The following is a 27,429-nucleotide window of genomic DNA, read 5'->3' on the forward strand; positions in this document are numbered from 1 at the left end:
TAGGCGGGGACAAGCCCCACTTTCCCCGCCCCCCTCGGCAGCAGGACCAATCCCAGCGGCCCTCCCTGGCCCCTTCAGCCAATCGGCGCGGCCAAGGTGGCGCCTGGTTTCCGGCGAGGCGAGCGGTGCCGCCCGGCGGAAGCGCCCGTGTCGCCCACGCGAGCGGCAGCCCCGGGGTTCCGCCGGGGCGGGACGGGGCGGTGCGGGCGGCGGAACGGAGGGGGGACGGGCGGTGCGGGGCGGCCCGACCCGGCTCGGGGCGGGGCTCCGCTGCGGGCCCGGCCATTGGGGCCTGCGAGCAGCCTGGAGCGGGGGGAGGCGGCGGGGTCAGAGGGGAGGGCGGGGGAAGGCTTTGCTCGGTGCACACGGCGGTGGCTGTCACCTGGCGCGGGGCTGCAGGTAGGTCACGGGCGGGCGGCCCCAGGGGCCCGGCCCGGCGCCTCCCGCTCCGCCTGGCGCCGTCTCACGCCGAGGGGCGGCCGCCGAGCCCCGCAGGCCCGGCCCGGGTGGGAGGCGGTTGCTATGGAGACGTTCTGCGCCCTCTTCCCGCCGCGGCGGCCGGGCCCTCCCCGCCTCCTCCCCGCACCGGTCCCGCACCCCCTCCCCATCCTGCCCCCCCCCGCTTCCCCCGGCCGCACCGCCTCCCCGCAACCCCTCCTCGGCCGGCCTTTCACCGGGCCCGGCTCCCGCAGCCCTTTCCTCGGCCTCCCCTCGCTTCTCCGGGGCTCCCCCACACTTTGTCCATCTCATTTTTTTGTCTTCCTGTTTCTTTAGATCCTACCAAAGCTAGACCTTCCCTCCCCGAACTGCTGGACAGCCCCCGGCTGGTCGGTGAGCATCTGCTACCCCTCAGTAGGTCGGGCAGAGCGGAGAGCGGAGTCACGGAGGTGTTTGCTCGGGGCGAGCGCTCCAGGCAGAGTAGAGTCCAAACCCCCCGAGAAGAAGCTTTAGAGTGAGTCAACATGCTCTTACATCAGCAGACAGCTCATCTGATCCCTGACTTGTTGCAAGACGCGGGCTGGGTTTTTCAGCAAAGCTCAGCTGCCTTTTAGCTCCCCGAAGGCTGCGCGCACAGAGGTTGTGCAGGCAGCTGCACGCTCTCCAGCAGAAGGCCTAGCTGGCCAGCCTTGGTCCAGAAGCTGTGTTAGCACAGCACTGTGCCCTGTTCACTGAGCCACAGCATCGTTTTGTTTTTTGGTTTTATTTTCCTTGGCTCCTAAATGACAGCTGAACTATGGTAACAATCCGACCCAGTCCCCTTTTAAAATAGAAGGTACTAAAGGGTGGAGTTTGTTCAGCATGCTGAACTCCAGCTCTGGGGATGGTCCGAGCAGCAGCTGGAGCAATTTCTTTCACTGTTTTCGTAAATATTTTAATGTACCCAATTTAAAAGCAAATAAATTGTCTTCACCACAAGATGCAGTCCTCCTCCTGGCCATTTTCACGTTTATTCACGTATTGTATGGCTCAGAAATCCACCCAGGTCCCAGAACAGCATTAAATTTCTAAGGCCCAATACTGAGATGGACAGAAAATCTGCAAGTCTTTTTCCTGTCTGTGGGGATTGGGCTTTAAATCTCCCCAAATCAATACCTTAAGCAGCTCAGACCTCTGCAATTATGTTGATGGAAACATTAAAATCTGCGTCAAAGGGTGACGCTGCAATCCTGCAAATTCAAGCTGATTGGTTTTTTGGATGGGGTGGTTTTTTTAATAGATTATAAAGTGAGAAATATAAGAAACAGGTTTTACAGCTTGTTTTAAATATAAGTAAGCTTACTTCTCCTTTCACCCGTGTCTTCCTTCAGGCTTTTTTATTGCTTTCTGATAAAATCTGCAAAAATAGGAATTGTATATGTTTTTCCCTTCTTATAGTTTCAGGTGCAAATGTCTAAGCGCATGCTTTTTCAAATCTCCTGTTTCTTTTGTATGTTTGAGTACTAAAGACAGACCTGTCTTACTTCAAACCCAATTGACGGTTTTGCCTGACCTCAAGATTTTATTTGTGGCACTAACTGGGCACCTTCATAACAGTCTTAGAGGCTGTTGAAAAGAGAGGCCAGACTGGGCCTTTGAACTTTGGCAACTGAACTCGGAGCTATGGAGTTCAGAGGAAGTTTGGGACAAATTAGTGGGGCAAAGGGTGAAAACACGTTAACCGCTGCCCATTCTGCACAGTGTCCTCTGCATGAGACCTTGTTCTGTCGGTCCTGTACCTACCATTACTACCATGTTCATACACAATAAACACAAACATACATGTTGTGCTTTAGTCCTCCTACCTGTAGTTCAGCAAGACTGAACCGGGTTAGTATTTGGATAGGAGACCTTCCAGGAGAGTTTACTGTAGGAAGCAGTATTTACTTACCGAGTAATATTTTTCTAATAGTGAAGTCAGTCTTGAGTCTTCTGGGTCTGGGGATGCTGAGCTGTAGAAATTCCAGCTTTCAATGGGGTATAAAAGCAAGTTCTTGAGCATTTTTGGTCATGGTGGAGCTTTTGGCAGTTTACCGCAGAGTAGGAGAGTATCCTGGCCAAATTCCAACCTGGGTGATTACATTCAGCTGACTGAAAATGAGCAGTGGCGACTGCTGCATTTCACTGTTGGGCAAAGCGATTTCCACACGTGGGCTTAAATTTTTAAAGTGACTTAAGGTAAAGCAGAATGAAAAGGACTTACGGAAATGTCCCTTTAACCCTCTTAGCTTATTCTTGAAGGCCTTGCGAGGCTTGTCAGTCTGCTTTCACATTCCTCTAAATGCCAGTGATCCGGCTGCTGGGGCATTGCTTGGAATGGCTGTACCACATCACAGGATGGTCTTCAGAACAGTGGTGCTTTTTATAATGCACATACACATTCCCACACATCAAGCAAGGAAACAAACAGAATGGGAGAAAAAGAAAAAAAATAAAAGAACATTCAAAGTTTTCTTTGTAAGAAATCAAAATGCTGTGACAGTGCTGTTCAGGCTGATCCGTGGTTGGTGTTTTGTTTTCAAAAAGGCTAAGTGATCCTTTGATTCAAAAAGGTAGAGAAGCGCTGATGTAAGATATAGAAGGCAACATGGAAGTGTGTTTCCTGTTATATATGTACCCCAATGTGTAACAATTTTTTTCTCTCCCTGACTTTCCCTACTTTATTTTGTACCCAGATTTTCTTGCTGCTGTCTGAAATATGCCTTATAACTTTACAAGTTTTCAGAAGACCACTGTGTTTTGCTGCGATAGGAATATTGCATCTGCTTCATAGCAGGAGGATGTTATATGTATTACAGCTTAATTCTGTTCTACTTTAAACCTAGATAAAGAATGAAGACTGTCTGTACCATTTTGATTACCTCTTCTAGGGTTCAAAGAGAGAATCATTTCCCCTGACCTTCATTTGCTAATGGCTCAGCTTGCTCTAACTGGTATACAGATAAACTTGCTGTTAAACAAAAATTCTGGTAGGAAGAATCACCTCAATGTCCAAAATTCCTTTGCCCCTGCTGGTATCGGTGGCTCTCTGTAACCATCTAAAAGCTGAACTACGCAAGGTCACAAGAGCTGTTCACGAGAAGCTTGTGTATGAATGGACAATGCTGCCGTCCCCTTGAGAGACGAGACGAAGGACCCTTCACAATGACAGCTCCGCAAGTTCCAAATATGAGAGTCGCGCATACGGAGTTTCATGCTTTGTCTCCAGACTGATCTTCGTTCTTGTTAAGCTAATTTCACCTCTTGTCACAAGTTTTGCTTTTGGGATTTAGACCATCCTTAGCCACGGAACTCCTCTGTAAACCACTTTTTTCTTTTTCTTCCCCCCCCTTCCTATTTTACACAAAGACTGTTAGTAGGACTGTTAGCAGAATAAGCAAAGCCAATATTCACAGGGTTTAACTTTGTACCAATAGCACCTTTTGCCCCAGAATGCCTTACAAACGCCATACAGCACGCATGTCCCAGCGTACCACTTGTCATGAAATTTCCCTTCACTTAGACACCACCTTAGTTCCCCGAGCTGACTTGTAGGGACATTTCAGCACATAGCATCTCATACGATAAGTCAGACGCCACCCAGAGGTGCCTTTCAGGTCTGAGAGCTTTCTCCGTGAATGTATTCAGAGCTAAAGAGACCATGCGTGCGTCCTGCGGGTTGATGCCGACCACCTAACGGGAGCATCCTGAAGTGACTGGGGGAATGGCAGAAGGAGGGCATGCTGGCGCTCCTCCTGTCCGGCTCTGGGTGCGACGCGTAGGTGTTTACTGCGATGAGCACCGCAAAACGTGGCTCGTGGCTGCGGAAGAGGCAAGTGTCCTTTGAGCTTCCCAGTGATTGTAGCTTTGCTATTGCAGGTGCCTCTACTGCATTGCCGGTAACTGCCTGCTCTTTTTGTTACTCTCCCCCAGGAGGAAGGTATGCTGAGGGCTCGGATCCAAAGAGTTCAGGTTCCCCTGGGTGAGGCGCTGCGACCCAGCCAGCTCCCCCCATCCCGGCTGCCTCATATGTGGCAGCTGTCCCAGGGTGAGCAGTACAGGGATAGTAACTCTCGCGTTTGGGAGATAGAGCACCATCTCATGGTAAGGATGGTGGCAACAATAGACCATAGTCATGCCTGTTTGTGAAGTCATTTGAGATCCTTGAGGGACGGCAAAGGGCTGTTATTTTGTTGAAGTCCATTAGCTCAGCCACAGTTAACTGTAGACGTATTGAACTTTTCCTTGTCGCTTACAGCTTGGTGGTGTTGAAGAACTGCTGCTTAAACTCGTGCCTGGTGATTAATCTGGTATGTGTAGACATTACCCCTGCTTTGTACTGTGCTCTGTTTATTCACAGTCATTCTTTAATATGACTTTTTGTCTTTCAGGAGCAGTGGCTCTAGGAAGATGTCGTTGTATATTTTGTACAATAAATGATTCTCTCTCCACTGAAATGCAGCCACCTCTGAGGTGGAAGCAGTTAAACAACACACAGCAACATCACACAAGAGTTTAGGACAGGCAGTGAAGAGGAGTATTGTGTCCAAGTGAAACGTCAGGGGGAGTTCTAGGTAGGCAGAATGTAATTGCCCCAAGTGGAGTTTGGCCAGGATGCTGGAAATAATGCCCTAGCGATGCTGAAAAGTGCTGTGGGCTTGTGAATTGTGAGAAATTTGAAAAGCGGCACCTCCCTAGCTGTGGGCAGGGCCAGGAGCTGAACTGTGGCTCAGAGGGAGCTGAAGTCCCACCACCGCTTTCGGTAGCAGCGGTGCTTTCCTGTAGAGGTCTCCCATCCAACTACTTACACCACCAGTTACCGCTTGTCTTTTGATCTCTCACGGAAGAGCACAGTTACGGGTGTCACAGCTGCAGAAAGTCAAATTGAGTGTCTGAAATCTCGCTTTCTAGGGATTTGAACAAGATGGAGCTGTCCTCCAGGCTGCTTTTTGGGTTGGTTTTTTTTTTTTTTGGAGGAGGGCGGAATTTCTAAAAGACTTTCTCCTGGAACAAAGGAAAAAAAAAAAAAAGCCCTCCTTGTTGTCTTTATGGGCCATACACAACTAAGTTGTTTTGTTTGGTTGTTTTTTTAAATGCCTCCTCCGGCTGCAGTTATGTGCCTAACACCAAATCCTTGGTTGTGTAGAGGTCGCAGGGAGGGCTTTTGCGCAAATACATGCTTTAGTGTAAGGTCTAGAGTTAAAGGTTAAAAATTAGTCAGCCATGTTAATGTGGATCTTTGCTGGAATCTTTGTGCATCCAAGTAGAAAAGGACATGTTTTGACCAGAGAAAAAGGCCTTCAAGCCAAGCAACATAAAACTTCCCGTATTCATTGTCCACATTATCATCCTTTAGCCAGACGCAGAGAGTTCGTGTGTACGTTGGCAGGCGTCTGCGAGCAGCGGTAGATGTTTTCTGAACTACCTGGGACAGAGAGGGACATTGGGAGCTCTTTAAAGCCTTGGCTTTAGGACAGTGTCTTGCCCCCCACCCCCTCACCCCCCCACCTCCTGAAAAGCACATTGTTTCTACAGTAACATTTTCCTATCATTTTAGTTCTCTGAACATGTCCCAGAAGGATCCCTGCCAGAAACAAGCCTGTGCAATACAGAAATGCTTGCAAGGTACCAAGTGTCATTTTGTCTTTTTGGTGTCTTGGTTTTTGGTGGAACTTAATTCTTTTATCTTAACCCTGTTCTCTTTTCACCTCGAAAAGGAGGAAAGCAAGCACATTAGCATCACCTGGGTGCAAAGCAAACTAAATTGTAATGTCTGATTTTAACAGAATTGCCTTGTGCTTGATTTTAAATAACGAGACACCATTAGTACAAAACAGAGCGTTTGTAACAGTAACGTTGTGCTTATTTCAGAGTGTTCCCCGTGCTGGGAGTGAGATCCCATGTGTTGTCTTGGGACTCGGCTGTAGGCGGAGAGAGCTAGACATTATAATAAGCTCCCTCACAGAGCGGGTAGTGGGTGGATTGTATGAGAAGACTGCAGAGCTTCTAGCTCCAGGGGTATTTTAAGAGCAGGTCAGACAGATGTCTGTCAGGAATGGGATAGGTATATGGGATCTGGCCTCAAGGTGTGAGATGCTCTCCCTCTGGAGACCTGTAACAGCTCTTTCCTATTAGCTTAGCTAAATATTCGTAGGGGCGAGAGAGATTATGTGATAACGCGTTTTGGGAGCCTGAGTTGAGGAGAGCAGGCTTGTTACTTGCAGAGGACAATATTTTTAAAAAATTTTGATTGCTTCTTGGAAAAGGATTTGCCTTATGGACTAGATAAAAGAAAACATTCCTCTGTGCCAAGGCAGCTCAGCCACACGGGAAAGAGTTCTTCCTAACTCACCTGGTGGAGCCCTTAGCCAGCACGCTCCGAGCTTCTCCCGAGGATAACTCATGGTGGTTGCCCAGGGATGACGAGGCAGGTGGCTAGCAATGCCACAGCTAAAATCAGCCAGGCCAGGTCCACAGCAACTCATTTCTGCCTTTGATTTGTTTGCAGGGTACAAGCAGGTTAGCTAAAATATAGCAGGGAGGGTGGAGGGGGTTGTGCTGGGGAAGCGGAGGGTTGGCTTTGCAGCCTGCAGCAATCTCTGCAGGTAACACACAGGCCCTGGTGGCTGGGGAGGAGCGTGGGAGGAAAAGCACCTGGAGGAAAAATAGGGAAAAGCAATAGTCGGTTATTGGTAGATGTCTGTCTTTCCCAGGATTGTTTTTTGGAAGCTGTGTTCAGCTCAAAGCGGGGGCTCAAACAACCCCCTCTATGTGACCCCAGCATTTGTTTGGATACTGGCGCTGTCTTCGTGGTTTGGAGCATTCTCCCATGAAGGGCTGCCTCCTCTCAAAGTAACTGCACTTAAAAGCAAATGTTTGACCCTGGTTTGGTCCCATCTGTGACAATGTTCTTTTTATAACATTCATGGAGGTTATTCCAAGTGTTTTACCTGTGTAGGTTTGTGTGTGGATTTGATCTGAATGGTTAAGTGTTAGCAAAGAAGCTCTTTGCTACGTGCAGACTCCTCTGTCCACCGCTTCTCTAGCTATGGTTTTGGAGTGCTGTTGTTGTCCACGTATTGTCCTGCTGTGGAGTTGTCGGAGTTGCACAGATGAAGCAGCTGAGTTGACAGACAGCAAAACAATGTTTTCCTGTAAGAATTAATGTGCTAGAGGGTGTATACAGAGCCTTAACTGACAAATACGCAGAAAGCGTGTACACAGTGCAGAGGAGAGAGGGCAGGAGGGACCTTTGGGAGATGCCGGCTTTGCAGAGGCTGGTTTTGGAGTGGGTCGTTGTTCCAAAAGACCTTGCCTGCTTCCTCTGTGAGACTGAATGCCCCCTGTAAATCCCTTTTGTGTTTTGCTATCCATTGTCTGACTAACTGTTAGGCTTTTCAGGAATGCATCCCTGACAGATAGCAAGGTGTGCCTATATATATAGCTGTAGTTTTAGAAACAGACCTGCACAGGTAGAGGAACAGTTAGGAGAGCCCTGGAGCCCTCATCATCGGCAGGTCATGGCAGAGAGTGGTTATCTGTCTTCTCCAAGGGCCTGCCATGCCTCCTTGGCTCCCAGCTTGCACAAAGCAGTAACATAGAATCATAGAATGGTTCGGATTGGAAGGGACCTTAAAGATCATCTAGTTCTAACCTCCCCGCCATGGGCATCATCACCATAACCTTTTTCTGTGCTTGTGTTAGAGGTCACTCACCAAACCAGTTAGGGAACTCGTAGCCCAGCGATCAGAGTGGGCTGGCCTGCTCATTAACTGGAGGGCATTCACTGCTGCTTTCTGGGCTCTCCAGTGGGTGCTGTGCTTGTCTCACATGGGGTTGCTGTTGCTTCTTTTAGTCTTTTAAAAATCAGGGGTGGGTGCAGCTGTGTAGTGGTTGCGTAGCTCATCCAAGGCAGAGCGGGGAGCTCTGCACGCCCTGTGCTTCTCTGCAGACAGGCAGGTAGTTATTAATTCAGGCCACAGACTCAGTCTGCTCACGTACCCGCAGGGCTTCTCTCCGAGAGCCTGGTGGCCAGCCCGGCAAAGCGCTGTGGGCTTTGCCACCTCAGCGACGGCGGCAGCCAGCAAAGCGCTAGGGCAGAAAGGCTGCTGGACAAATCACCCGTGTCCCGCAGTGCCTGAACCTGCCCGTGCAGAGAAATCTCTCTGAGCCTGAAACAAAGGCAATATGGAGAAAGTACAGAGGTGGGCGTAGCTGTGCCGTGCACAAAGACGTGAGCCTGGTTATCCCAGGTCAGACGAGGAGCTTGTTTAGCCCCGTGTCCCAGCTCCAGCAGTGTCCAAGAGGAAAAGCCTAGGAAGGAAAGTAAGAGGAGGTGACGTAAGTTACGTAGCTAAGGGACCTCCTGAGCTAGAGGCGAGACCTTTGCGTGGAAGATGGTTGTGTCACTGGCTCTGTGCAGTTGGATTCAGCTGCTGGCATCGGGCTGAGCGTTCCTGCTAGCGTGCTGCCTGCTTTGGTCACGCTGCAAAGCTGCAGCCTGCCCACAACAGGCCACTGGCAGGAGGTTGGTGGTCACGCTCTTCACCCCTTCCTTTTACAAGCCCTGCACTGCTGAAGGGCGCGCATGGCCCTGCTTACACCAAGTCCTCTTTGGATGCTCTTATATTTACACTCAGCTGTGAACATCATAGTGTTCATAGACATATATTCAGCTGGGTTGAAGACTATGGATGACAAGATCCAGCTTAAAAGCAGCCAAGCTAAAGAAAGTAAGGACTGAAGGGCAGCAGTAAGGGAAACCTCATTCTTACGGTAGTGAGATGTAATAGCTACACAGCTGGGGGACTGAAGATGCTCCCATCCACAACAGCAAGGCTGCCTTTGCATGGCTTTAGATAGCTGAAACTAAAGATTGCTGTAGAGCAGAGAAAGTGATTAAATGCTTGTAAGCAGCTCTTGCTTTTCAGGGAAAGACGCTGCCCAGCAGCTGTAGGGCTGGGCTAGATGTGTCCCCTCTGGGGACAAAACCTGCTCCCCTCTGCAGACTTAGTGTCTCCTTCTTATTTTCCAGCGAACAACTACGTGGAGTCTAAGTGTGAGACCGTGCTTCAGGAAATGCGGAAGTGCTGCGCCCGGTACCCCAAGGGCAGATCCATCTGTTGTTCAGGGTTTGAGAAAGAAGAAAGGGAGAGAGAAAAGTTTAAGGCGACTTCAGAAGGAATTCCCCCATCACCTCAGTAACACAATGCAGCTCCAGCAGGTACCGGAGCACGGACTCACCTGCAGAGCTCGTGTGTGTTTTTTCAAGCCTTCTTTAGACTTTCAGGAAAGCCAGATCGCTCCTAGAACACACCATCCGGCACACCAAAAAGTATAACGCAGTACCAACAGATGGCCTGGTTAACAGACTTTATTTTCTGTACCAAAACATCATCTACGTTGTCTTTGCATTGCACCTGTATCTGTGAAAAGTCAACTTGATGTTTTTAGAATGCTTACCTTACTCTAATCCATCCTTGCTCTTAAAATGGAGAACTGGAACCGGGTTATTCTGGCCTATGGAGCGGGAGGTACAGGAAATGAGCTCAGAAGAGTGAGTGAGTTTAAGCGTGATACATGAAACAAGCCCATTTTGACACAGCGAAGGTATTGCTGCCGTCATGCAGTAATTCCAGACAACATTTGCCTGTCCAGTGGTTCAAGCTCAAGAACGGGAATCAGGTCTGGGGATTGTTCCTAGGTCTTGCATAGATCACGAGTGGCTACAAGTCACTTTGCCTAAGTGCCTCACTTTCCCACTGGACAGACTTTTGGTTACTTTATATTTGAATTGCCTACACGCTGCTATTTGCATGACAGAGACGTTACAGGAACATTATTTCAGGGATTGCTACAGGAATAGGATTTATTTTTTAAAAAAAAAAAAAAAAAAGCAATATTCATTTGAAAGATCTGACTGTTGATATAAAATTTATAAATTTATGTATAATTGAACACCTTTAAAGCAATATGTTAACGAACCCAGCGTAGTTCAACCGCTGGTACCCAGAGGCCTGTCACAAAGCCCTGGGCTAGATCCAAGAACTGATTTAGGTGCTGCTTACTGAACAAGCAGTTGTAGGCACTTGCTTTCAGCAAAGCATTTCAGACTCACTCACAACCGGCTGTGTCTGGACCCCAGGGAGAGATGGCTTTTTCAGAAGTTCTCACCCGTGCAGCAGAAAATTTCCTGTGACCTGTAGGAAGAGCTCAGCAGACAGGTTCCTGCATCACCCTTCAGAGCTGCCTAAGTCTCTCCATCCCCTGTAGCAGGAGTCCAGGCACCTCAGTGGGTGCCAAGGCCATTGCAGAGCCTTGGCACCTAAATACCAGACTTCAAACCCACTAGCCCCTAACTCTGTCGTTAGATCTAGCCGTTAAGGACTTCTGTGCTGTGATCAAGTACAACTTACTTACGAAATACAGCTTCTATAAACAGACCACTGTAGTCTAGGCACAATAGTTGAGTGTATTGAAGCCTAGAAAAGCAAACCATCTGTATTCACCGCTCTGAAATACCATGATACAAAATAAATGACTGGAACAAACTGTAGTCTCAGTTTGGTTGTTTATTGAGAATGCAACAGAGCTGCAAGTGCAGCGGCCTGGCTGCCGTTCACAGTCCAGAGCTATATGTGATATCATGATGTTTAAATAGAAGCTGCTTGATATTTTTAGAAGCGGGGCTCAAGAAGAGAATAACTCAGGGCTAGCCTTTCCCTCCCACCCCCCTGAAAAAGACCTTAAGACAAAATAGGGGGTTTAGTATTCCTGAAAAGTAGGGGAAACCGATGACAATGCTGTAAAGCAGCTCAAACGCTTGACAAATAGCTTGTTTTTCCTTTTTGCTCTATCTGAGCAGGAGCAGTGGAAAATCACTAGTAGATGATAAAAAAAAAAAAAGTATTTAGGCTTCGGTTACGTCCATTAAAAAGCCTCGTCTCCATGCCTGTTTCTCGAGCGGAGCAAACTTGCTCAGCAGGGAGGCTCCAAAGCCAAGCTGGCAGCACAATCACCGCCTGCCCCAGAAGCATCCCACCTTTTGGGAACGTGGGTGATGGGTGCCAGGATCATCAAGGAGAGGGACTGATTAGGGCAGCCCATAGTTACCTGCGGAGAAGAGGGAAGGCTGCTGGCCTCCTGCTACCGGACTGGCTGTCACCACTGCCCTGAGTCAAACGCAACACGCAAGACAAAACCACGCTGGTTCCCGAGAAGTCAAGAGACCTCACACATAGAAGCTATTAGAGCAAAACCGTTTAATAAAATATCACTTCAACAAGCATTTACATACAATATATAAAAACACTTTAAAAGCCTAGTGTGTTTTACACCTTCTCATACTGGAACAGACGCCAGAAGTTGTTGAAACAAGACCAAAAAGAGCAGGGGTGGGTGGGGGCGTGGGGAAACACCTCATCTTGGCACCTGCAACAATGAAAATGCATCCCAACAGAGGCCGAGTCAGCATCAAAGCTTCCAGTGTGAGCCCACAGCATCAAACAGTGCCAGCCACGAGCCCGACACTGGCACAGCAGAAAGATTTGCCAGATCCCGCTGTCCTTGTCTGTTCCCTGCCTGCATTCCCATCAAACTCAACATGAATTTGTCACTTGTTTCCCCTTCCAGCAGCAATTGAGGCGTTTTAGCTCCCTCTCTGGGCCATTTCTCTCCATAGCAGCAAGTCGGGACCCTGTGGAGCAGAACCCAGTACACCCTTCCCTGGGGCCGGGCAGAAACTGTGACTTATTTGAGCGTGAAAAAACATCCCTACGGTCTGTTAATGATTTACTTTGACCTTCGTCGCTGGAGAAAGCTTTGTGGAGATTAGTGCACCTCGGAAGAAGTTGTGTTATACAGCACACCAGGCAGAGGGGGAGCAACGCTGTTTTCCTACAGGAGGAAGAGACACCCTGCAACACAAACCTATCAATTCATGCACGTTCAGCCTTGCAGGGCTCCTACAAACAAAAAAAAAAATCCAAACCACCACCATCCTCTGTCATTCCACTCCCAAACACCAATTTACTGAAGATGTATTTGCTGCTTCACATCACTCCTTCTGTCCTGGATGGCTTTTAGGAAGACCATCATTAAAAGGAAGGGAGCCCAGCTGCTCCTCATTCTCCTTGGCCACGTAGGGCAGGACAGGAGCGAAGAGACCGACTTCTGTTTCCTGATTACCTGCAGCTTCTTTTCAGATCCTGAAGGTGAGAAAACCTCAGCTAAACCAATGTGTTGCTACACTGACAATCAACAGAGATGAAGCAAAATTGACAACTGCAAGTGCTCATCCCAAAACCTCTGGTGGAAGAACCCACTGTTCCAGCTCCTCCGGCAGCTCTCGGGGGAAGATCCCCGTTTCTAGCCATGCTGAGAGCAGCAGAGATGATCAGAAAGGCGTTACACAGCACCAGAGATGGGGTGCAGCCGCAGAGACAGGTGCTGTGTCCCAATCACCCGTGCGCATCATCATTCCCTAGCATGTTTCCCACTGCAAGATGAGAAAACATAAAAAAAACCATTCTTGGCAAGAACTCCTACATGTCCCTGCTGGAAGATATCACCCAGCCGTCATGCAAGTCCCTGGACACTGGAAAGTGGTAATGCCAGCCCAGCACAGCCAATGGAGAACACCTCTGAGGGATTTTGGGGGTTTTTTTTTGGTAATTTTCTCTTCTAGGTTAGAGTTCTGCTCTGCAGGGGGGGACACACACCCAGCTGCACTGGGACAGACTGTCCAAAAAGAGCTGAGCTCTGCATCTGGGCTGCCTCATCACCTGCAGGAGAACGGTTGCAAATGATGGGATTAAGCAAGCAGCTTTTTTTGTGGAAATGACAAATGCAAAGAAGGAAAGAAAATAACCAAGGTAGAAAGTATGGAAATGAGCCACTCCCACAAGAGCACAACCTGTTTTTCCCAACAGTTTTGTCATTTCAGTTGCTTGCAGAGACCAAGGGGATGGAGTTTGTGCTCTGCAGAGGCAGGTGAAGGACTGCACTCCAGATTTCACATCCTCCCCTGCCACCACTCCAGAACAGCTGGCAAACAGGGTCCCTGGACCAGTACAATGTACCCTAAACAGGGATGCACTTCCTGTCTCACACGGCTACAGCTCTAAGAGCATCACCAATGCCGAAGTGGCCAGAGAAGGTCACGGCAGACACCAGTGAGAGGCCCAAGGTGATTTACAGTAAGCAGCACAGCTGAAACGCAGATCCCCTGTGCCAGCTAGCCTGACACAGACAGGTCAAGCACGCTGGAAGCCTGCCCACCACAAGAGAGCACCTCAGCACATTTCAAAGGCTGAGCAGTCAGCTAGCAAGCGAGGAAGGCACTCTACAGTGCAAGAAGCTTGGTGACTTTCAGAACACATGATGAGGAAAGGGCCTGTAGAGTCACCCACGGTGCTCAGTTTCCATCAGCAGTGCCAGTGCTGCGATTCCAGTAAGGGGTATAAATAACGGCAGAGGAAAAGCCAAACGGCCATCTACGTGCAGTGCAACGGGAGGGGGAGGGCAGGAGAACCCCCAAGCATCACACACAGCATGAACTTGCTCCTTATCCACCTGCCCTGGACACAGCCCAGGCTGTCCCCTGACACTTCTGCATCCCACCCCCCACCAGGACACCCAAGCACATTTTGGACTGCACACACCATCTCTGTACAGAGGGAAGCACAGGCTTTCCAGGTGTCGGGGCAGAAAAAGTGCAAGCTAAATAGCGGTGAACAGCTGACAGCTGTTGTACACGCGTACTGTACAAATGTACATGTAACAGCCTGAGCACCTGGGAAGACGCGCATTTAAGAGATTTCTCTGCCACTACATGTTTATGAGGCTGCAACTCATCAGAAAATTTGGGACTGGGCATATTTGGTGGGAAAAGGAACCACTGGGAGTCATAAGCTTTCAGATCAATCCCAGCACCCTAACAGCCCAGACCGGGGAAAACTTTGGAAATCAGAAACAGTGTTGTAAGAAATAAGGACTGGAACCTGTAAGCAGAAGGGACTGAGCCCGTCGGCAACTTCCTTTGACTTCTAAGTGAGAGAAAACAGCAGTAGAGGAGGGCAGGGGAGACTAGGCATGAACAGAGTGCAGTTTCTAGGATGCCATTCCGAGCAGGAATCCTCCAGCAAACCCTCCAGTCAGGATAACATTCTTCTTCAAAAATATGATCACCTAAGCAGGGGAGAGAAGAGCCAACAGTGTTCAGCAGCAGATCACCCACCAACCCTCCCCATAAGAAGACATCCCTCAGCCTGTTCTCCGAGGTGAGTGATGCTCAGAGAGAGGCCATTGCTCGGGTCTGAGAAAGTATCCTATCTAATGACCTCCCCTCGCTGATCTCCCTGCTACGTGTACAGCTCCTCAACCGAGCCCAGATGCTCCAAGAGACGTGGTCCAAGCCTACATGCTCCAGGGCTCTCTCACAACCGGCACAGCCAATCTGACAGAAGGGGCTGCTGACCGTGCGTGCCAGACCAGGGTACAGCAGAGTCCAGGGTAACTAGGCCACTCTGCTGACAGACCCACTTAGCTTTTCTTGTCAGACTGAAGAAACGCTTCTCCCCACAACCCCAGCACGTTTTCTCCCAACCCCAGGGAATTTGCAGCAACACATGGTGAGATAGTGTCATGCCTAGAAGCCACCCTGGGTGTCTCAAATATGCATAGATAGCTTTGCCACTTCTCCAGTTTTGCTGTCCTGCAAGCATTCCCTCCTTGTGTTTGCACAGTGGAAGATCCGTGAGAGCTCAAGAGTCAATCTTGTTTTCTGACCCCTCCAGCTAAGCACCCCCACATGCCCTGGGAGAGTTGTCTCACCTCATCCACTTTGCTTTTCACTTCTGGAGACATTTTGTTACCGCTGCTGTGAAATTTCAGCTGCTGCTTGGCTTTATTCACATCCCGTTCTACTAGCTTCCAGTCCACTTTGATGTATCCCGTGTGGTTTGCAATCTAGAGTTTTGAGGGGTGGGAGAAAAAGTTGCTGGAGTAAAGTCCTGCGTGACCATGGCTGAACAGACCCCTTTACCCACCCACATTCCCTGACCACAGCCACCTCCCACACGCTGGTCCAGTGGGCTGAGAGGATGAGCACACTAGCTTAAAAATTGGACAAAGGACCACCCCTGTAGCTGTATTAACTGTCCTGCAACATCTGTCTTCCATGGTAATCCCCTAACAGCAGGGCACACACTGCAGCTTAGCCTGTTTCAGAGTCTATTCTCTAATGTAAAGCTGGCATCACCTCCCCCTTGCAACTGCCACGTATGTTGTTGGGACTCTGTGCAGCTCTCCTGCTGCTCTGAGTGGACACAGCTATTAATAGCTTGTTCCTCTCTAAATATTTTATCTGGTCAGGATGATTCACCAGTGAAACTCTCCCTGCTCAGAGCAAGCTTTTGGGCTTTCAGCAGAACAAGCAGAACCAGAAGAGCGGGGAGAACGAGTCACACACAGACAGCGCCTGAGAAGCAAACAAGTAACACTGCCGAGCAAGGCCCGAGAGCTGTTCTGTGTCCTTCAGGGTGCACAAGCTACATGTCCATATCCGAGCAGCTCCATTCAGTGCCAGGGTTCTTGGAAACCAGGAGAAATGGTTGAGGACAGAGATACGTCTCTGTTTCTCTCCTCTTCCCCAACGCTTTACAGAGAGCCCCATCTGTGCTGGCCCGACTCCTCAGGCAGCCAGGTTGACAGGAAGCATATCACAGACATGGACAAATCCTTCTTGATCCAGGGCTGTTCCTTCAGGAACACCATCTCCACAGGCACAGGACTAAGTACAGTAGCCAGTTCTGACCAGAAAGTCCTGTAGCAGCAGCGCAGTCTGCTGCAGCCGAAGATTGCCTCCTGCTTCACTCAGGTGCCCTTGCAGTAACGGCCCCCATGTGCCTTTGTTAGCAGACCCTAAGTGGATAACACCTTTTGGCAATCCTTAAGTTTACACACACTGACCCTGCTTTGCTGCCACATCTGTGTACCCTGGGGGACACACGCCCTTGACATCTGAGGCTGTGCAGAGCTCCTGGCAGAGCAGGGAACTGGCCCCACCTGTCCCAACAGGTAACCATCACTAGACAGCCCTTCGTCCCCACCAGCACAGTTCTTGGAAAGCCCGACCCACTGTTCATACACACCTGAAGTAGGAAAAAGCCACCTCCCACCGCCGTCGCTGCCAGCTTCCCAACTTTCTGGAAGATGAATCCAGTACACCTACAAACGAACCAGGATCCAGTCAGGAGAATGAAACACCAAACACACACTCCTCAGCATGCTTCCCACAGGCAAGGCTGCCTTTGGCAGTAATTAGCCAGGACTCAGAGACAGCCTGACAAACAGCAGAAGAAACCCACAACCACAACAACTCTCTCTCTGGTTGCAACCAGAGAGAGAGAGAAAGAAAGGATTTGCGCCCAGCCAGAAGTGATGCTTTACAGCTTTTTACTTCTCACTAACACATTTCAGCCTTTTGCAGTTTTGATTCTTATCTCTTCAACATCAACCTCCCAAAAGAGTAATCGGAAACATGTGATTTCACCGAAATCAACACATGGTTTTAGCTTTTTTTTTTTTTTAACTGGTATCATCTCTGAAGGGAAATTAGGCAGCACATCTGCTGCTGCTCCATGATAGAGCACGGGGAGCAGATCACAAGGCAAGCTTCTTTGTTGCCCAAACAACTGCTTACTTTTTCTTTTCATGTCTCAGAAAAGAAAAATTCTGAAACAAGCAGACAACAGTGGTCTAAAGCTATACTGGTCCCCAAACTGGGTTACATGTTCTCAACATGAAAGACACTGCTGCAGTCACCACAACTCAAGAAAGCACCACCCCATTGCTCAGTCATGCAGCAAAGGGCTAGTGTAGTGTATCATCCAAAACAGACTTTATTTTGACCACAGCTTCCTTATCAACATTGCAAAACAACACAGCGACCTCCTCTCACCCATTTCTGAATACATACACTTCGTGAAGATACAAGAGAGAGTTGGCCAGCTGATCTTTTTATCAGAAAATGAAGATCTGTCACACACCTTCAAATGGTTACCCCTGTGCCAGACAAAGAAGACAGGCACAGCAGGAAGCAAAGCAACGTGATTACACCAAGTTTTCAACTCATGCAATGCTGCTGTGGGAATGAAGTTGCAAACAGAGGCACAAGCCACCAGCCCCAGCACTTGCTACAAGCAACACAAAACCCCAGGAACCATGCTCACAGGTGCAACAAGCCACCTCCACAAGAGGATTTTGTGCAGGTGCCTGAAACACATCCGCCTCCCGGGAAGAAGGTATGGCTCATATCTGCCTGTCCTAAACTCAGGGGATTTTAGGGTGCCCACCACCACTTTATGCCAGAAGTTAAAGAGAATTATCTCACCTCAAAAATTAAAGACTGATGCCATTTTCTTCCATAGGAGATAGTGTCAGTTCTCCAGCTCCCCATTACAGGCAACTTTTAAGTCCTCCCGCCGTTCAGCAGAGCGTGCCAGGGCACGGTAGGCTGAGCAAGTTGGACACCTGCCCTCTCTGTGAGGCTGCCAGATGACCACCCTGCACCTGTCAGCATGTTCCCAAAAGCCCGGCTAGTGCCCACAGCCATCCTGCCTGCCATGAGCAGCAACGGCAACCCCAGCACATCTTACCATCCCGTGACCCCTCCAATCAGCAGCTGTGTGGCCACGTTGTATTTCTCAGCGCTCGACCCCGAGCTGGGGGCGAAGACCTTGCGCCACCAGGGCCGGTTCTTGGTGTACTCCGCCAGGTCCAGCACTTTGAACGTGTCCTCCTTCACACCTGCAGGCACACGGAGAGGCTCAGCACCGGGACTGCTGGCCCACAGCCCCCTGCCCAGGGCCTCCCAAGGGCCATGGGACCCCTGGCTAGTCACAGGGCCCACGCGGCCTGGCACTCCCCACGGGCCTTTGGGAACCCCCAGACCCCACACTGTCCCCCCGAGGGCCTCAGACCCCCGCAGGACCCCTCGGACCCAGTCCCCGGGACCCCTCACCCCCCTCGGTGCTCCCGCAGGTCGTGCCGCTGAGGAAGGGGCGCGGGCTGAGGAGCCCTGTCCCGGGAGCCGCCCCCAGAGCGCCCTGCGACCCTTCGGGCCCTCAGGCGGTGCCAGGCCGCGCTACCGGCCGCCGCGCGTTGCCAATGGAAACGGCGCCGCGCAGGCCACGGGCCCCGCCCTCCGCCGGGGCCGGGGCTGGGGCTGGGGCTGGGGCTGGGGAAGGGGGCCCGAGCTGGGGGAGCCGGGGACCCTGCCGCCAGCGGGGAGAGGAGTGGGAGGGCCCGCCGCCATCCCGCCCGGCCCGGCCCGGCCCTGCCCTGCCCACCTCCGCTCGGCACCGCCATGGCGCCGTTGCTCTCCGCTCGCCGCCGCGGGCACGTGACCGGGCGGCGCAGGCGCGCGCGGCCGCCGCCGGACGTGGGGGCAGGAAGGGGCGGGCGGGCGCGTGGGGGCGATGGCGGCCGCGGGCGAGCGGCGGGGCCGGGGCGGGCGAGCGGCGGGGCCTGGCCTTTGGCCGTCCCTTAAAACAAACACCCGCTGCCCCGGCGGAGCGGCCCCGCCGGCGGCTCAGCCTCACGCAGCCGCTCGGTCGCCTGCCCCCTGCCGTGGGGCGGGGGGAGAACGGGGAGGGTAAAAGGGAGAAAACGGGTGGGTTGCGGTAAAAACACTTTAATAAGTAAGGAGAAAGCTGTGCGCGCGTGCAAAGCAAAACGAGGGATTCTTTCGCCGCTTCCCGTCGGTAGGGAGGCGATCCGCCATCTCCAGGAGATCAGGGCTCCGCCGTGTGTCATGGTGATGTGGGAAGACATCCCTCCGAACCATCGCTCCAAACGTGCCCCCTTCCTCCTTCTTCCCCCGCTTTTATTGCTGGGCGTGACGGCACATGGTCTGGAATATCCCCTCGGTCAGTTGGGGTCGGCTGTCCCAGCTGTGTGTCCTCCCAGCTGCTTGTGCACCCCCAGCCCATCGCTGGTGGGGTGGTGTGAGGAGCAGGAAAGGCCTCGGCTCTGCGTGAGCCCTGCTCAGCGGTAGCTAAAACATCTCTGTGTTACCAACGGTGTTTTCAGCGCAAACCCAGACGCAGCTGCGTACCGGCTGCTGTGGAGAAAATTGACTCTTATCCCAGCCAAGACCAGCACCGCATCTCTGCGCCCGCCACCTGGTCCAGGACTTCTGTGTGGTGGGGCCGGCGTCTCGGGCACGTTGGAAGCAGCGTGGAGAGTCCAGTCTGCTGCTCTGTGTCCCACAGACCCCCCCCCAGCTCTGCCCCGATGTGCCCCTGAGCCCCTTTGGGCAGCCCAGGCGCGCTGCCTGGCTGCACCCCAGTTATTGTCTCCCCTGAAACAACCATCCCTCCGATTTCTGAGCCGTTACTCGCTTGGACTCCTGCAGAACAAAAGCCACCTACTTCCCACCTGGGGACCCCTTCCCACCTTCCCTCCCAGCTGCCCAGGGAGCGTCAAAGCCAGAAAACCTGCGAAGCAACAGGAAAAATAAAAGAGAGATTGTAAGCGAGGGAGGAGGGGGCTGGACCCTCCTGTGGGGTTAAAAGAAACCAGTGCATGAGTGAGAGCGGGTGGGGGAACAGACAATGTTCTGGGAACCAACGGCGACACTCTGCCACAGTGGCTGGGACCTCCCGCACGCAAACAGCCCAGCGCCTCCTTCCCCCCCCAAGGCAGGCGGGGACGTGTCGGGAGCCGCAGCAGCATCGCACGTGTTTCCTGCACTGCCCCGGTTAGGGGGAACCGGCTGGAGCAGTATGCGCACACCCAAACCAAAGTGGGGGGACGGCGCTTCCCCGGGGACCGAGGTGTGATGTCTTGCACTCTGTCTGGGAGCTGGTGGCTGCTGCCCACGGCAGGTTTGGGCCATGAGACCGGCCGTCTGAGGTGCCGAGGGCCAGGCAAGGCATACCTGGAGGGATGGGCACTATGGGGGTGCAGGAGGAGAGAAGCCGGGTGTCCAGCGCAGTGCCCAGCCCTTGAGCCCCAGGGACCCTGTAGACAGGGCTTTTGCTCTCATAACCACCCCGAGAAGACGACTGCACTCCACAAAGTTTTATTTACTCGCTGGCAACTGGAAGGCTCCTGTATTTGCCCTCCCGGGCAGCCGAAGCCCCAGGGCATTGCTCAGAATCAGGGCTCTGTCCCCGCTATGCTCCTAGAGAGCCTCAGTCGTCCTGTCCCCAGCAGATCAGAGGGCAGCTCCTGCGGGTGCAGCGTGGTCACCCTTTGGTGACCCAGTAATCAGATGTAGCTGTTAGCGAGACTGTCGGACAGATCCTACACCGACTACTGAGCAGCCAAGAGCACCATGTCTCTGCAGGGTCTTCGCTTTGTCTCCGGGCAGGGCTGGCAGTGAGCAGAGCAGCTTCCCCTGGGAAAAGAAGATGCAGTGGCCGGGGAGGGGACGGCTGACAAGGAGGGACGGCTGGGGGCAAGTGGGTGGCAGTGTTTCATCTTGGAAATCCCATCTGAACACCAGTGTCAGGTGGCACGGGGGTCTTCTGCATGTCCGGCACATGGTGGGCTCCTATCGCCGCACGTGTCTCTGGTTTTGTCTCCCTACCCTGAGCAAAGGGCTGCCCCGGTGCCAGGCAGGGTTCCTCTTGTGCCTCCTCGCTGGTGCCAGCTGGGGGGTCCCCCACACACGTGGTCCCAGGGGCACCCACCGGCCTGAGCATCTGCAGCATGGCCCCATCTTTCCCGGCACACATGCAGCACCGCCCAGGGCAGGCGCTTGGCTTCTTCCCGCAGCGGGGAAGGAGCTGAGCTGACAGGGGGGCTGCACAGGCTGCAGGGCTGGGGGCTCCTGTGCAACAGGGTCAGGCACAGCGTGGTTCAGAGGGTGGCACAGGGGCCAGAGCCCATCACTAGCACCTCAGCACCCCGCAGCCACAGGGGCTCCCGACAAGGCACCTTCCTGGCCAGCAGCCCTGTTCAGCCCAGGAGACACAGGCACGAAAAGCGGTTCCCCATCTCAAAGGCTTCCCATCCCTCCCTCCCTCCCAGCAACATCACCTTCTCCCAGCCTGCGTGGCTGGGCTGAGCCGCAGCTTGCCAGCCCATGTGGGCTTCCAGTACGTGGTCAGGGTGAGCGGTACTGGGCAATAACGCTGTCAGCAAAACCATGTCCCCCCAGCGAGTCCGCACTTGCAGAGCCCCCCAAAATACTCTGTAAATGGACCCATGATTCCCCTCCGGGCACCTTAGCGAGGCACCATACCTGGCCATCTCCGCCAGATGCCAGGGTCCCCCGTCGATAGGAAACGTGTCCCCAGTGCAGTGTTCTGGGACTCCCGAGCTGCTACTCCGGTGGCTCAGCATGATGTGGCCCCAATGCTGCCAGCCTCGTGGCCCCGGCCACCCAGTGCTCTGCTGAGGCCACCACCGTGTCGCTGCTTTTAGTACGGCGAGAAGCAACGTCTGAATTCCCCTTCCCCGGGCTGGGACATCCGCGCTGGTGTCACGCAGCCACGCAGGGACAGCCCCGGCTCGGGGGCACGCTGCAGCTTGCAGAAAGGAAATTTGCAGCTCAGCCCCGTCAAAGCAAGAGCGCGGGGATTTTCAGCGGGGTTTCTCTCTCCACCACCGCCTCTCTCTCTCTTTTCTCATTTTCTGGAAATGAAACAAACGCGGGCTCCAGCGCTTCATGCCACTCAGTGCCTATGGGTGGGTGCGACAGCCCTTCCTCTTCACTCCCCCCCAGCTGTCATGGGGGCTTTTCAGCACAGGCTGGCTCTCCCCGAGGCTCCCCCACCTCCACCCTGCAAAGGAAGGGGCTTTCTGCTCCCTCCTGCCAGCAGCTGGGACTTACGGCAGCCAGGTTTAGGGAACAGGAGGGCAGGCTGGCACCAGGCACAGCGCTGTGCTGGGAGTGGCAGTGAGCCCCCGCGCTGTCCCTCCTGCCAAGAACTGCTGATTTTGGGCAGTGAATGGACACAGCCAGCCTGGAGCGCAGCAAATGGTGCTGAGTGGCTGCTCAGGTGATACAGGCGCTCTCTTTCTGACCTGCTGCTGCCTTGCAGGTGACTGTGGGCAACTCCTGCTGCTCCCTGCAGAGTTTTCCCAGCTGTGAAAGGTGAATAACAATTCCTGGATGCACCATAATCTCCTTATTCAACTCTTGGACTGTTTTCTGCCCCTTTGGCCAGGATCCTGGTCCGTCTTTCCTGACAATCCCTCCACCTCGTGGGTCTGCACCCTCTCCTGTCACTGCCTGGCCAGCAGGCACCCCTGCCAGCCCCGAGGTCTGGGCATGTGGGGACAAGCCAAGGGCTGTGCAGGGACACCCATGGGCACTGGCTGCGATGGCATCCTCAGGCTCTGCCCCAGTGCCTGGAGCTGGGGGGCAGCTGGGTCGAGGGCTTCAGGCTGCCCAGGAGCTTGCTACAGCTCCTTGCATCTTGTTCTGCTTTCTTCCCGGCAACGATCAAGAGAGGAGATTTTTGGGACACTGCTTCCCTTGAACAGCCACCATTAAATTCCTGTTGGTAAATTTAGCCCCTTTTCTGGCTTGCCAGGAGCTCTGTTCGTGTGATGATGCCAAGGTAGAGCAGCACTGAGCACCAGGGGGACAGCTGATGCAGGACACCACCATGCCCCTTCCCCACAGCCCCAAGCACAGCATCTGCAGAGGAGAGCCGCTCCTTGCGGGGTGCAGGGCAAGTTTTTGCTGAATATGAGCAGGTTGGGGCATATTCCAGGAGTTTTGGCAGCAGCCAGGGTGTCTCAGGAAATGAACTAGCACAGTGCATGACAGACACCAAAAACCAGACACCACTTGGGAACGCGATCCCATCTCCAGGCTGACCCAGCAGCACCGGCCCTCAAAGCAAGTCCAGGGGAGCGCAATTGCTCTGAACTTCATTGAATCAGCCAGGGTAAATAGGTGACTTATGAAGGATGTGAGTGCCTGGAGGCTGCTCTCGTTTTCCCTGGGCTGCTTTGACACTTGAGGAGCAAAGATCCTTTAGCAACAGCCGTGCGAAGCCAGTGGCCATGGGGAGCATCCTCTGGCTGCTGAGACCCCCCTGAATGCTTGTCCTCCCCAGCTCCTGCAGGCAGAACCCCCCCACACCCCGCCGCCCTGTGGCAGGAGCGCAGCCGCTGTGCTCCCGCTGCCTGAATCATTCAGAGATGGCTCTGACGTGAGAAACGAGAGAGAAGGCAGAAACGCTCCGCTGACCCACTTCTTGCAGGGAAAGCCAGGGGAGGAGAGCGGGCTTATTTTTGGGACCTCCTCCACGTCAGCATTTCTGCTCCAGGGGTAGGGAACCTCAGGGCTGGATTTGCCGGGTACTCAGGGGTGTTGGTGCCGTCGGCCCCACTGTGCTGCTGCTCCCTCGGGGTCCCGCTGTCTGCGGGTCGGCTGGTCTGTGAGCTGTGTGGGGCTGCAGCCCCCCTTTGCTCCGTCATTGCTGGGATGCAGGGGCCGAGCAAGGTCCTCCAGGCATTTCTCCCCCAGCCCCGAGCGCTGGTTCCAAGGGAGGGAGATTTTTCCCCGCCAAGGACCAGTGTGGGCTTTGCTCCTGCTGTGATTTATCTGCACTAGGGCCGGTGTTTGTCTCTCCATCTGGGCTGGTTTAGCAGCAGCCTGGGTGGAGACAAAAGCACCAGGAGAGATGCCTTTTTTGGCTGATGGGTTGGTGGTTTGCTTTAATTTTTTTTCTTCTGAACTGCAACAGTGGGTTCTGAAAAAAGCAGCTCCCCTAAAGCACCTCTGCCCTTGCAGAGCACGGTGGGGCTGGTTACATGGGATAAACACATCACCTGTGACTAAACCCCAGCACTGGCTCCGGAGAGGAGGCTGGAAATCGCGACAGCATCCTTTACTCCCGCCGTGCAGGGAGGTGCTGGAAAGGTGACAGGGATTTCCTACGGCGTTTGGTGAAATGAATCAGTGTGACACGCATCCAGGTGGGCATGGCCAGCAGGCTGGGCAGGAGCCAGCTGGCAGCATGCGCCCGGCAGCACAGGGATGAAGCCTGGCAAGCCCACGTGGTGGGGACTTGCCCAGGGCACATCTGTGGAAGAGCAGGGATGTGTCCTACCGACCCTTGGGCTGCCATTCCTCTTTCTGGAGCAGCCACACACCAAAACCAAGCCCTCCCCAGGACAGGCAGGTCCCAGGTGGGATGCGGGCAGCAGTGGGAGATGCTCCAGATCAGAAGTGCTGGTACAAGGGGCCATGCCTGGTCCTTCCGACAGATAGCCGGTGCCACATGGCACAGCCGGTGTCTCTGTGCCCTCTGCCCATGTGAGTGCTGGGAAGAGCGAGTGCCCTGTGGGTGGCTGCTGCTTCTGAGATACTCTACATTCCCGAGAAGCTGCCATGAGTCACTCGCTTGCTCTATCACATACACAAAAAAAAGTCCCAGGAGAGATTAGACATGGCTCACTTTGTTCTGAGTCATTTTTATCTGTCCTGGCCCTGTATTGAGCTGAGAACTGCACAATTCGGGGAAACAACCAACACTTTCTTCATGCACGTGGGTCATTGGCTCTGGCCAAGCAGATTTCTCCGAGGCTCTCGGGTGCGGGAGTCTGTCCTGGCTTCCTCGTCATATTTCCGCGGGACAGCAGTGCGTTGGTGCTGTTTCACGGGGAGGTTTGGGGATGGGCAGATGTTGCTCACACTGTGCTTTGCTCCAGGCAGGACCGGGCTGCTACTGCTCTGCTCTGGGGGGACCAGGCTGTTCTTGGCACGCTTGGCTCTGCCCAAAGCTACCCACTGATCGCAGTGAGCGCCAGGATCTTCCTCCCCTCCCCAAGTTATTTCCAAGCATCCTCCAGTTTCACACCTGGATTCCCCTTCCCAGAGCCTTGAGTATCTCGATAATATAATTTTCTTTCTGCTCTGGGTTAGACCCCATCTTCTCAGTTTACTCTTATGCCTCTGTGTCAGGAACCTGGACCTGCCTCCTGGTAGCTGAAAATGGTTAAACCCAGCAATTCGGCACCTGCCAGTGTCACAACCATTAACTTCGGACTCTGTCCATGCTCCTGACATTGCAGTCCCCACGGGAAGCTTTGCCTAACCCCCACCCTGGATGTTGTCACCCCACGGTGCCTGGAACATCTTTGCCAGGGTTAGAGGTAAGAAGCCCCTGTGCCACCCCCTGCAGATCTCCAGCACCCAGAGCTGGGGCACCCCTCCTGACAGCCAACCCCAGCCCTACCGCGTGCCGCCCCCCGACTGCCCTCTTCACAGTCATGGCGTCTGCTTGGTGACGTTTTCCCCATCTGCTTGTTTCTGGAAGAAACACCTTTTCCAGACTTTCCGGGTGAGCACAATCTCACAGCGCTGGGAGATTCCCAGACAGGATGACTGGAGTAAAGTCACGTCCAATACTGCAGGGGACACCGGTGCCAGAAGCACGACCCGGATCTCCCATGTCTCTCCCGGACCTCCGGACAACCCTTTCCCCTCCAGCACTGAACAATATCCTTCTACTTCACTGCACCAGGGCAGGTGGTGCAAAGCACCCAGGGCATCCCCGAATGTGACACACCACTTGTTTTGCCCCAAAATACTTGCTGGAAATCGTGGGTCGGGCTGTTGATCATCTTCCTCGCAAAAAAAAAGGAGCCCCAGGCTGGGCACGCAGCCAGCTGTCGGCGCTTGAGCTGGAGGAAATGTGTTTCTCGCTGGCTTTTTGCCTCTCCGGGAGCAGGCTGGGTGATGCCGGGGGGAGCACTTTTTACCCCGGCTCCTGCTGCGTCAGCCGGCCCCTGGGCGAGCGCAGGAAGGAGTGGGCAGCCCCTCCGCAAGTTGGAGTTTTGCACGGACCGAGGGGGAGTCCCCCCGGGCGCTCCTCGCTGCTGCTGTGGGAGCCCCAGTTAGACACAGCTGCCCGGGATGGTTTTCCCCCCTCGGGCCTGGGGATGCCGTAAGGAGATGGGTGGAAAGAGAGGGGATGTACCCAGCGAGGTGGTGAGAACTGGCCCCTCTCTGAGGGAGGGGGACAGAGAGACATCACTGACCGTACAGACATGGGGCGCTCCTGCACAGTGAGCCCATGGGGCTGGGATGCTCGAGGTCATTCCCAGGCTACGCTGGGCCACGTGGGGCAGCGGGACATTGGGGAATACATGCCCGTATCCGCTGGGATTGCCCCTACCTGGGGGGCTCAGCTCCTATCTCCTGTCTCATCCCCTAGCAGTCCCGCCCGTGCTGAGGATTCGTGTCTGGGACCCCAAAACAGCCATCCCTCCACCATCGCCACCGCCTCCAGGCACCCAGACCTGTCACATGGATGCTTCTGCACGCACTGGGACTGTCACCAAAAGGGTCACCACCCCCGTTGCACTCCTGCTGCCCTGCAGCGTGATTTATGGGACGTTTCCTCACCTCTCTCGCCCAGCAGACGCCGGGACCATGCAAGGCGTTCCTCCTCATCTTCCTGCCTTCGTGAGGGAGAACCACGTGCCGGCGTGTGTGCGTGAGCACAAGTGTGTGCATTTGGGGGGTGTGGGGGGGATTTCCTGGGCTTTCAAAAAGAGATGTTGAAAAGTTGTGAGTTTAAAAGGGAAGCAATTTGCAAAAACATTTCAGCGCATCTTCTCTGAGCTGTTCTGCAGGGCTCTGGGAGAAGAGGAGAAGGGTGAGGAAGAGCTGGCGGGAGGGGGACTGCCAGAGATCACCCCAACCCTCTCCCTGCCGTGCGGCTCGAAGCGAGATTGTGTGACTAAATCATCACTGCTTGGGGTGCGGGCACCCGGGGGACCCCACGTATGTACATGCACATGTGCATCCCTGGCTATTTCCTCACCTCCAGCCCTGCCCCTGCAGATGCAAAGTGCCCTGCAGGCTCCCAGCACTGGAGGGGGGGGCACAGGGCAGCCTCTCCTGCTCCATAGCAATAAGCCATCTGCATCCTGAACGCAAATTTTCCCCTAAATCACCATTTCCTCAAGCTATTTGGGCTAGCAGGTACAGAAGGC

At 53.4% G+C, this 27,429-nt stretch overlaps 3 protein-coding genes and 1 long non-coding RNA gene across 12 annotated transcripts; 2 read left to right on the forward strand and 2 right to left on the reverse strand.

The window, feature by feature from the left end:
- The first annotated feature begins 332 nt into the window (after positions 1–332).
- MTCP1 (mature T cell proliferation 1) lies at positions 333–9,625 on the forward strand. Of its 6 annotated transcripts, none has more exons than XM_063345450.1 (6): positions 333–399; positions 775–831; positions 3,348–4,288; positions 4,390–4,560; positions 4,715–4,766; positions 9,491–9,625. In XM_063345450.1, exons 3-5 carry the CDS (start codon positions 4,181–4,183, stop codon positions 4,760–4,762), a joined length of 327 nt encoding a protein of 108 aa, XP_063201520.1. In that variant the 5' UTR covers positions 333–399; positions 775–831; positions 3,348–4,180; the 3' UTR covers positions 4,763–4,766; positions 9,491–9,625. The 6 variants fall into 6 exon arrangements, with proteins under 6 accessions (XP_063201520.1, XP_063201516.1, XP_063201515.1 ...); XM_063345446.1 differs by lacking the exon at positions 9,491–9,625 and adding an exon at positions 6,014–6,055; XM_063345445.1 differs by lacking the exon at positions 9,491–9,625 and adding an exon at positions 4,848–4,985.
- Positions 780–11,007, forward strand: CMC4 (C-X9-C motif containing 4). Of its 4 annotated transcripts, none has more exons than XM_063345453.1 (3): positions 780–831; positions 6,014–6,081; positions 9,491–11,007. In XM_063345453.1, the coding sequence occupies exons 2-3, from the start codon at positions 6,024–6,026 to the stop codon at positions 9,658–9,660; spliced, it is 228 nt and encodes a 75-aa protein (XP_063201523.1). In that variant the 5' UTR covers positions 780–831; positions 6,014–6,023; the 3' UTR covers positions 9,661–11,007. The 4 variants fall into 4 exon arrangements, with proteins under 4 accessions (XP_063201523.1, XP_063201524.1, XP_063201521.1 ...); XM_063345454.1 differs by lacking the exon at positions 780–831 and adding an exon at positions 886–952; XM_063345451.1 differs by lacking the exon at positions 780–831 and adding an exon at positions 4,715–4,766.
- A 693-nt stretch (positions 11,008–11,700) lies between these two features.
- On the reverse strand, positions 11,701–18,907 carry FUNDC2 (FUN14 domain containing 2). The gene is made up of 5 exons (XM_063345443.1): positions 18,807–18,907; positions 18,114–18,264; positions 16,608–16,683; positions 15,289–15,423; positions 11,701–14,643 (listed from the first exon to the last, which is right to left on the reverse strand). The coding sequence occupies exons 1-5, from the start codon at positions 18,823–18,825 to the stop codon at positions 14,566–14,568; spliced, it is 459 nt and encodes a 152-aa protein (XP_063201513.1). The 5' UTR covers positions 18,826–18,907; the 3' UTR covers positions 11,701–14,565.
- Positions 18,908–20,526: 1,619 nt separating this feature from the next.
- Positions 20,527–21,846, reverse strand: LOC134520373 (uncharacterized). The gene is made up of 2 exons (XR_010072430.1): positions 21,710–21,846; positions 20,527–20,860 (listed from the first exon to the last, which is right to left on the reverse strand). It is a non-coding gene; the product is annotated as an uncharacterized LOC134520373 (long non-coding RNA).
- Positions 21,847–27,429: the final 5,583 nt, after the last annotated feature.

This window comes from Chroicocephalus ridibundus, chromosome 9 (assembly GCF_963924245.1).
Source record: "Chroicocephalus ridibundus chromosome 9, bChrRid1.1, whole genome shotgun sequence".
Lineage (NCBI taxonomy): Eukaryota > Metazoa > Chordata > Aves > Charadriiformes > Laridae > Chroicocephalus > Chroicocephalus ridibundus.

Coding starts and splice junctions, on each gene's coding strand:
- MTCP1 (XM_063345450.1), top strand. CDS start 4,181: ATGGCAGAAGGAGGGCATGCTGGCGCTCCTCCTGTCCGGCTCTGGGTG. Junction 4,289..4,389: donor GGCTCGTGGCTGCGGAAGAG/GCAAGTGTCCTT, acceptor ACTCTCCCCCAG/GAGGAAGGTATGCTGAGGGC. Junction 4,561..4,714: donor AGATAGAGCACCATCTCATG/GTAAGGATGGTG, acceptor TGTCGCTTACAG/CTTGGTGGTGTTGAAGAACT.
- CMC4 (XM_063345453.1), top strand. CDS start 6,024: ATGTCCCAGAAGGATCCCTGCCAGAAACAAGCCTGTGCAATACAGAAA. Junction 6,082..9,490: donor AATACAGAAATGCTTGCAAG/GTACCAAGTGTC, acceptor CTTATTTTCCAG/CGAACAACTACGTGGAGTCT.
- FUNDC2 (XM_063345443.1), bottom strand. Junction 15,424..16,607: donor GTGGCTTTTTCCTACTTCAG/GTGTGTATGAAC, acceptor TCAAAACTCTAG/ATTGCAAACCACACGGGATA. Junction 14,644..15,288: donor TGAAAAGCAAAGTGGATGAG/GTGAGACAACTC, acceptor TCCCCTGCTTAG/GTGATCATATTTTTGAAGAA.